The sequence below is a fragment of the Pelophylax lessonae genome, assembly GCF_965119305.1.
Source record: "Pelophylax lessonae genome assembly, chromosome: 2".
Classification (NCBI taxonomy): domain Eukaryota; kingdom Metazoa; phylum Chordata; class Amphibia; order Anura; family Ranidae; genus Pelophylax; species Pelophylax lessonae.
The window spans coordinates 333066313-333076255 of NC_138769.1; the positions used below are offsets into that span (position 1 = coordinate 333066313).

The 9943-nt window shown below is 45.6% G+C and overlaps 1 protein-coding gene across 1 annotated transcript in view; it reads right to left on the reverse strand.

The window, feature by feature from the left end:
* NCDN (neurochondrin) overlaps window positions 1–4848 on the reverse strand; it is a 30137-nt gene extending 25289 nt beyond the window's left edge. The window contains exon 1 of the mRNA XM_082244491.1: window positions 4721–4848. Within this exon, the coding sequence (XP_082100617.1) occupies window positions 4721–4840 (120 nt within the window). The 5' untranslated portion in view covers window positions 4841–4848. The remainder of the gene's footprint in view (window positions 1–4720) is intronic.
* Window positions 4849–9943: the final 5095 nt, after the last annotated feature.

Consider the following 9943-nt stretch of genomic DNA (forward strand, 5'->3'; position numbering starts at 1 on the left):
AGACAAGCAAAGCCCGATCGCCCGAATTTCCAGGATATTTATCGGCAGACTGGACTCCTCCAAAGTCTAACCGCCCGGAGCACATTCCGTGCCCACCACACCTCCCCACCTGGACAGGCTGGCATCAGTGGTGACCACCATCCAATACGGGGGGGCGGGGAGAAGGATTTTCCCTTGCAAAGCACCAGAGAACTGAGCCACCAGATCAGGGACCACCCTGTACCCTGGCTCAACAGGATAAGATTGTCTAGAGAATGGATTCTTGTGCCATTTGGCAAGAATCTTTGCAGAGGTTTGGTATGGAACTGAGCAAACGGAACCGCAGAGGTTTGGTATGGAACTGAGCAAACGGAACCGCAGAGGTTTGGTATGGAACTGAGCAAACGGAACCGCCTCGGAGGTGGAGACCATCAAGCCCAGCAAGTCCTGAGAGATGACCTCCTGTTGAACAACAGGAGCCAAATCGCATTCTGCAACTTCTGGAGTTTCACCTCCAGAAGAAACACCCGGGCTAAGGCAGAGTCCAGGGTCACGCTTAGGTAGTCCAGTTTGGTGGACTGGACCAGAACAGATTTTTGGAAATTCAGTTTCCATACAAACGCTTGCAAGTTCGCACAGAAATGTCCAGATTGACTTTTAAGGCATGCAGAGAATCTGCTCGCAGAAGGTGTCCAGGTACCCCAGTACTGCAATCCCCTTCTGCCGTAGCAATGCTAACACCGGGCCAAAACGTTTGTAAACCCCAGGAGCTGATATGAGACCAAAGGTAACGCCATGAATGGATAGTTCTCCTCGCCGTTGGCAAAGTGAAGGAAACGCTGATGCCCGACATATTGGTATATGAAGGCAAGCGTCCTTGATATTGATGGAGGCTAGAAAATACCCTTTATGAAGGGACGCCACTGCCATGCGATGGACTCAATCCAAAATTTCGGAACCCGCACAAAGTGGTTCAAGGCCTTGAGTTCCAGGTTTGGACAGACATTGCCTTCCTTCCTGGAAACAGTAAATAGGTTTGAATAAAACCCCTGAAAGCAATCCCATTCTAGAACCGGTACAATGACCCCTTGTGAAAAGCAGATCTTGTACCGCCCGAGAAGATCATTGCAGGTGATCTGGGGACAAACACACGATGGAAGGGAAGAACCTTGCTGGAGGCAAGGTCCGAAACTTGATTTTGTAACTGGACCGAATCAACTCGTCAACCCATTTGTCTTGAATCAAGAAGGTCCACGGATCTAGAAAGAAGCGATGGACGTCCCCCCACTCCACATACAGGTGAGGGCGTCCCTTCAGGCAAGAAGTGGGCTTGTGTGCGGGTTCGGAGGAACCCACTCTCGGCTTACCAGGGTAGGGCTTGAAACCTCTTGCGTGGTTTCGATCCCTTGTCCTGAGATCCCGAGGGGTGAAAAGGCTGCTTCTGGGCCGAGAAGAAAGGGGCACATTTGGGATGATACTTTTGCTCTTGGTAGGCTGCATAAGCAGAGTACTCTTACCTCCTGTAAGACCCTTAACTATCTCCTCCTTCAGAAACTCTGAACAGGTGATCCCCTACAAAGGGGAGGTCAGTCAACCTTCTTGGAAGCCTGGTCCGCAGACCATCATTTCAGCCAAATCATGCAGCGAAGGGTCACAGCAGGCTAAGGGGGCCGCATCCAGAGAGGCATCACAAATATACTGCAACACCTGGACCAACTGGTCCGCCAACTCTGCCAGGTCAGGAGGAGGCTGCCCCCCTTCCAAATCATGTTGCAGAAGCTTTGCCCATTCCGTTAAGGTCTAGGAAACCAAGGTTATGGCAAACACCAGCCATGGTAAAAAAGGTATCGGACCAGAGATTCAGCTCTTGTCAAAGGGTCCTTAAAAGGTCAGAGAGCCCTCTACCAGGAGAAGGGTGGCTTCATTTAACCTAGAAATCTGAGAGTCCACCACAGGTTGTACTGTCAAGTTTCTTTAAGAGGGACTCTTCAAAAAGGATACCTTCTAGAGAACTAGGGAACCCCACTGACTTGCAACATTGTTGACTCACGTCCACGGCGGCCAAATCAACCTTAGAATCTGAGGAGACAGGATGCAGGTGAAGGCAGGGGACGCTTTTTGGTCGTCCTATTTTGGAGGGCCATATCTACCTTGGACACTAGCGACTGCAGGACCGCCGTCATTGCAAACAAAGCAGACTGGGACCCAGAGGGCCCTGCAGCCTCTGAGAGGATCAGTTGGTGACGTGTTCCAGGGACTCTATGGGTTAACCTGGGGACCGCCAACAAGAAATAGGAAAAATGCTGTTAAAGTTCCCCCCACCACTGCACCAGTGGCACCACAGGTCCCAGCGCACCAAGATAACGCTATAGCCAAAAGAGGAAGCCGTTTTGCACCCACAGGGACTCCCGAGGCGTTGCCACCACGGGAGGGGGGGGGTCCACAGAGGGTCCCCAATGGTGAGGGGGGAGCACTATGTGGGAGGGAAAGGTACTCGGGTGGTCCACGACCAGCCCGAAAAACAACCGGGGGGGCAACGACACTACTCACCACACCTTGGAACTGGGCACCACCTTGGAAATGGGGGTGCTGCGGGCCAGAGGTATGCTGCGACTCGGGTGGTGACCAGGGCTATGCGTCCTTGCCGGCCAGCCCCCGTCCAGTGGGGCTATGTGGCGACCGAGCAGACGCGGAGCTGAGGTTGGGTCGCACTTGCTGGCCTGGAATGGGGAGACCGTAAAGGATTTAGGATATCCAGTCCGTCACCCACTCCAGCAGTGGATTGTAGTTCTTACAGGAACCGAAAATAAAAGCAGCAAAAGAAATTCCATTTAAAAGTAGAAAAAACAAACTGAAGACCTATAGCAAGAGTGGGAATATACCCCCTGGGACTGCCCTATGGGCTTAGTCTAACTTGTTTCTTCCTAGTGTCCTACTCCTGTAGGAGGCAGCATAAACCCAAGAGTCAAGAAGCTATGGCGCTGTGCCGTCAATGAAAGAAAGAGAAAGGAATATTTTTTACCTTCTGCTATATAACACTCCAAAAAAAAAAAAAAAAAATGAATAAAAAAAGGTTTTCATTATTTTAGGCCAATTTGTATTTTTTATTTGGCAAAAAAAAAAAAAAAAAAAATCCCAATAAACGTATATTGATTGGTTTGCACAAAAGTTTTCAAGTCTACAAACCAGGTGAAAGATTTATGTCATTTTCATTTATTTTTAACTAGTAATGGCAGCAATAAGCGATTTTTAGCAGGACTGCGACATTGCCGGACAGATTAGACACCTGACATTTTTTGACACTTTTGGGGTGGGACCAGTGACATTACTACAATAATCAGTGATAAAAATATGCACTGTTACTGTACTGACACTGGCAGGTAAGGGGTTAACACCAGAGGCGATCAAAGGGTTAAATATGTCCCTAGGGGGTGCTTTCTAACTGTAGGGGGATGGGCTTGCTGCATTAAACACGGAGACCTGTGATCCAAAAAAAAAAAAAAAAGGGAACCCAGGATCCCTGTGTTCATATCTGACAGAACAGCGGTCTGCTGTGTTTACAATGGCAGATCGCTGTTTTGGCTCCACAGGGAGCGATCGTGGGTGCCAGACCTGCTGATCGGCTCCCCCCTGTGGCCAATTGGCACACACGACCCCCCTAAGCGAGGTACATTGTTACGTGGGACAGAACTGACCTGCCACAGTAAGACTACTACAGCTGGTTGGCAAGTGGTTAAGCTCCCATCCTGCACAAAACTCATTAGCCAGGATTGTCGTGGGTAAGGTGTGAGCCTAGGGGGTGTTTTCTGTGTTTACAACAGCAGACCGCTATTCTCTCTTCATGGGGAGCGATCGTGGGCGCCTGGCAGCAATCACGCCCGCCAGCCCTGCACCTTGGCTTCCCTGCTGGCAAATGGGCGCCGGCCTCGCGTGCCCACACGATCGCTCCCGCGAACCGCCATACAGGTACGGCAATTCGCGGGAACCTGCCGACTTGCTGCTGTATAACTAAGGCAGCTGGGTTAACCTGCGATAAGGAAACAGGATCCCTTTTCTTTTTTTAGGGTAACACTTTAAAGAATCTTTTAGAGTGCTTTTCATAGGGAGTGAACATTTCTATTATACAAAATTAAAGACAAGCAATCATAAGGCCATCCTAACATCGGACAAGTCCCCCACAGTGCATGACATTCCTATACATACAGGTGCATCTCAAAGTTAGAATGTCAAAAAGTACCAATACCTGATTTAATGATCATGGCATCGCTGCGCTTGATTGGCCAGCAAACTCGCCTGACCTAAGAGACACCAGATCCAACAACGCAGACAAGCTGAAGGCCGCAATCAAAGAAACCTGGGCTTCCATAACACAGGCTGATCGCCTCCATGCCACACCGTATTGATGAAGAAATACATGCAAAAGAAGCCCGACCAAGTATTGAGTGCATTCTATACTGTACATACTTTTCAGTAAGCCAACTTTTTCATATTAAAGATCCTTTTTATTGATCTTCTGAAATATTCACATTTTCTGAGATACTAAATTTTGGGTTTTCACTAGCTGTAAGCCATAATTATCAAAATTAAAAGAAATGCTTGAACTATATCACTCTGTGTGTAACGCATCTATAGAAAACATGGACTTTCACTTTGAAATGAATTCTTGAAATAAATTAACTTTTAGATGATATTCTAATTTTCTGAGATGCACCTGTATATAACAAATACTAATAGGTCTTACCATTAGAAGTGCAGCAAACTGCTCACTGTCACCATTTGCAGATTGAAGAACTTCCAAACATTTTTCCAAGGCAAAACGCACAGGGTTTTCATCTGCAGAGGGTCCCGATCTTGCCGTCATTATGCAAACAACCTAAAGTATGGAAAAAAAAAACCTTTAAAAATTGCTTGACACCCATGAAGGCTTATCCACTTGAGTGGCGAAAAAAAAGTAAAAGACATAATTTGCAAATATCGTCCAGTAGTGCACAAGTGGCTCTAAAACAGGAAACACAAGAATCACATCCAAATAAAGTGGCATCTATTGAACCGCCTCAGTAATGAATAAAAAGAACCAAAAAGGCAAAGCTTAAACTCTTATAAGATCTTTCTGCCTCCCTGTATAGGATATATGGGATTATAATCCCGGACCTTTGCTCAAGTCAGGGACTAGCACAATACCTTTTTGAGATTACACCAGAAGTAGAGGGTAAACGGCTACTGCCTTTTTTTTTTTTTTTATGTTCTTTGGAAGGAAGTAATTAGTAATCTTACAGGAAAAACCAAAGTTTTCCAGTCTGTATGCCTGGAGAAAGAGGGGAGAGAGAGAATAGACAAGCAGCCATATAGCATAGCATTTAAAATTAGTATGGACTTTTTTTTTTTACACCTCTTTTGCAGATTCATACTTAAGGTGGATGCAACATTGGTCCGATGCTGCATCTGTCCCCCACCGGCTCCAACACGGAGAACCGCGTGATAAAATCCGCTGATCGCTCTGTTCTCCGAGCTTCCTGAGCTGGTGACTTACTTGGGGGGGGGGGGGGGTGACCTCTGGGGAAATCTAGGATGGAAAAAGATCTGGGGGTCCTAGTAGAAGACAGACAGAGCAATAGAATGCAATGTCAAGCTGCAGCAAGCAAAGCCAGCAGACTATTAGCTTGCAGGAGGGAATATACTCCAGAGATAAAACTATAATTCGGACACTTTATAAAACCCTGTTTTGGCCACATCGGGAGTATTCTGTCCAGTGCTGGTCACCAGTCCTCAGAAAGGATGTGCTGGAGCTGGATAGAGTCCAGAGAAGGGCAACAAAATGAATATGGGGACTGAAGGACCTCAATTATGAGGAACGACTATAAAACACTACATTTATTCTCCCTGGTCTATTTAAGTTATTGAGTGGTGAAGCCAAGAGTACCTAGTTAATTCAAGTTTGGCACCGGGACGTATCCATTTTAACTAGATCATATTGGGATAAAGGAGTTTAACAATATCTCCCCTTGATGATATCCGCTAGGGATCACCTAGTCCAACTCAAATTCCTTCACAGGATTTATTATACTCCTCAGCCTGTCAAGTATCTATCCCACTGCTCAGGTAACTGCCCCAATGTGTCACACTGAGGTAGGGAACTTAATTCACATGGTCTGGGCCTGCTCGTTCATTCAAAACTTCTGGCTGGCAGTGGTTGCTGACAAATGCAATATGTACAGTACATATAACCCTTGACCCTCTGGTTATTTTGCTGGGTAAAACATTACTGCCTCTAAGCATCAGAAACGCTTTGTAATTTAAAGCCCCCGTACACACGATCCAAAAATTGGACGACAGATAAGCATTTTTTTTTTCTTGCATGCTAGTCGCATACCAGAAATGAAGAGATTACTAAAGTTACGAAAATTCTTGCACAGCAGAATAAAAATTTGGAAGTGGTGAAATATGGAGGAGTGTATTGTATTTTTGAACAACTGCACGGATTAAACAAAAATCCTACCAGAAAAATTTTCATGCTTGTCCGATGGCAAAACATGATCGGCTTTTGAAAGCTCTGTACTAATGATCCGATTATCGTAGGATCGCTTAGAAAGCGGAATTTTCCATCCAATTCTCGGATCACGTGTACGGGCCTTTACACTGCCTACAGTGCTAGGAAAACTGTACTTTCCAAATAGAAGATTGCGGATGCCCCAACGGTGGCTGCCTGGAGAGCTATAGTAAATGCGGTGCTTGCTCTCCATCGGGTTACGTATATGGGTCGCAATTGCCCCAAAAGTTTGATCTGGTCAGCATGGGTTAAGGCTCGGAACCTTAACCCATGCTGAATGTAGTTGCTGCCTTGACTCCTTTTATGAGTTGGGATATGCTTCTCTCCCACCCCTACCAAAACCCCTTTCACCACCCCCCCTTCTTATGGGTGTTGGATGTTCGTATATTAAAATATCTTATAGTACATGCTACTATTGTAAGTTTTAGGAGGAGAACTTCAGTGGTTCACAATTGACTCATTTTATTGCTGATACTCCCATTAGGTGCTCATGTTAGATCAACTGTATACCATGTGCCGGAACAATACACAATGTATTCCTTGTTATGTACATGTACAACATTGCTACTTTTTTTTTTTTTTTTTTTAAGGACGTTGAAGAATAACAGACTTACTGGCAGGACCAATAGGTACAAAATGAAAAAAGGGATTCAAAATTAAAATGTAGCTACCGCATTCAAGAGTTAGTTAGCTGCAATGAAATACATTTTTGATTTTGGGTTTAAACACTTGCTGACCGGAGCTATAGCTGGACGACGACTAGAGCGTGACTGGCTAGTTCTTGGGAGGACGTCATATGACAGCCTCCCACGCACCTGAAACTGCTAGCGATCGGTGGGTCCGCAGGACCAAGCACATCACGGATCGGGGTAAAGGGCCAATAACAGGGGCCTTTTACCATGCGATTCCTCTGTCCAATGATGGAGCAATCACTGTCAACAAACTGGGATCATGCCCAGTTCAGCTTATGCTGCTGCAGTGTTTCTCTCTCTTCACACTAGTACAGCGTGTGAGGAGAGGAAAGAGAAACATCACAGCAGCGTGTTGGCTTGATCCTGTGTGCCCAACAGTGCCACCACATTGTTGTTGGGGGGGGGGGGGGGGGGGAGCGTTCAAAAGACTCATTATGCCTTATAGCATATACATTAGGGCGTTTGCGCTTTCCAAAATGGGGTCATTTGGTGGGTATTTCCATTGTCCTGGTGTCCCAGGGCCTTTAAAAATGTAATAGGTAGTCAGGAAATTAGGTGTAATTTAGGCTCCTAGAACACCTGACAGTTCTCCCTACATGTTCTTTTTTTTGGGGGGGGGGGGGGGGTGGAATTTTTACTGTCTTGGCTTGTTAGTCTCAAGAAGCCAAAAAAAACATTTCGGGGCATTTTGACATATCAAATCGCAGCCTGTTGCCAGCAATGGCACCATCCAATTTGGTGCAACGCCAGCAATTTCCAAAAGTAGTTCCTGCACTATTTTTGGTGACTTCAGGGGCAATTTCAATAGACATCTGATAGGCTTGTCAGTATATTAGGTATGGTCAACTTTTAGCGATTGGCACCATAGTGTACAATATTTGGCCTTTGTGAAGGTTACAGAGTCTATAAACTGATTAGGGTCATTTTAATTAAAAGATATGCAGTAGTATAAATTGTGGCCAAAATTTATGAGGAGAAATTACTAAATTTGCAAAAATAACAAAAGAATAAAAATGCTTTTTTTTTTTTTTTAATAGCGCAAAAAATAAAAAATCCCAGTGGTGATTAAATACCCCCAAAAGAAAGCTTGATTTGTGTGTGTGTGGGGGCGAGGGGAGGGGGAGCAGCACACAAAAAGGTCATATGGGTACAGTTTTGTGTGACACTTGCACGTTGTAATTGTCTTAAGTGTGAGCACTCTTAAAGTTGAAAAATTGGCCTGTCAGGAAGGGCGTATAAGGCTACGTTCATATATTGGCATCTCAGATCGTGGGCAGAATCGCTGAGATTCTGCTTGCGATCCCGAATCATTGAAAAATTGCGGGACGCCCATTCACTTTCCATGACTTGCAATGGCACTCCCAAACGCAGCTCAATTTTGCCACGATTCATAGCAATCGTGGGGCGCCTGTCGCCCAAAAAAAAGTATGAAAACTTCCAAGCAATTCTGTTTGCGCGATTTGGCACGTGACCATCGCTGGAAAATTGCGCTGCATTTGGGGTGCCATTGCAAGTCACGGGAACCGCACGTGCATTCCGCAATTTGTAATGATTCAGGATCGTGGGCAGAATCACAGATCTGAGATTGCAATAAGTGAGCAGAGCCCAAGTGTCCAGTAGGCAAGTGGTTAAAGTTATTGTAATGTCTTTTTTCTATTAAAATAACAAACATGTTAAAATTACCTGCTCTATGTAATGCTTTTGTACAGGGAAGCCCTGATCCTCCTCTCCTCGCGTCCCTGGCCCCACACTCCTGTGGAGTGTCCCAACAGCAAGCTACGGGGGTAACCAAGCCAAGGCTCTGTGTACCCATTCAGACATGGAGCCGCACTTCAGGCCTGCCCCCCCCCTTCTCTCTCCTCATTGGCTAACAGTTTAACAGCAGCAGGAGCCAAAAGCACTGCTGCTTCTCAGCCAATCAGGAGGGAGAGCCCCCAACGACAGGCATTTGTGGACATTGCTGGGTCGACAGGGGGGGGGGGCGGTGGGGGACTCAGGCAAGTATTAAGTGGGCTTCTTATCCTTACGCAAAAGGGAAAAAAAATAAATAAATAAAAACACACACACACACTTCTGCCTTTACAACCACTAGCGCTTTAAAAACAAACATCTTTGTCAGTGTACAAAAGGGTGAGTAAAGGAAATTAAAAGGGCAAGTAGATCACTAAAGATACAGTCTCCATCTTTTTCTTTGGGGAAAGGAGTCTAGTTTTTTTTAAGCACCCAGGTTAGTATTAGACAGTAAATACTGAAAATATGGAGAGTTAAAATTACAGCTCTGTAATATCAATGCATAGTTAAAATGAAATAAACTGCCTTGGAGCAATATTAGAAAGGACAAGCAGATGGTATACTCTTGCATATGCACACAATCTCATTGCCCAGCCAGATACAGCGATAACTCACATACTAAATCTACGTAGGAGCAATACTTATGGACACCTGGACAATAGGCTCTAGTATTCACCTAGGACACACCTTTGCCCCTAATGCCACACATACCCATGATTTTCCCAACATCTTAATGTCGGTATGGTAGCTATACAATTGGCCTGTATACTTAAAAAAAAAAAACACAACAAAACCAAACACACATGTTAAACTGACCTCCTCTGTGCAGTGGTTTTGCACAGAGCAGCCTGGATCCTCTTCCCTGCTCCTAGCCACTCCCTCCTGTCAAGTTCCCCTACAGCAGGGGTCTTCAAACTATGGCCGCCCAGTTGTT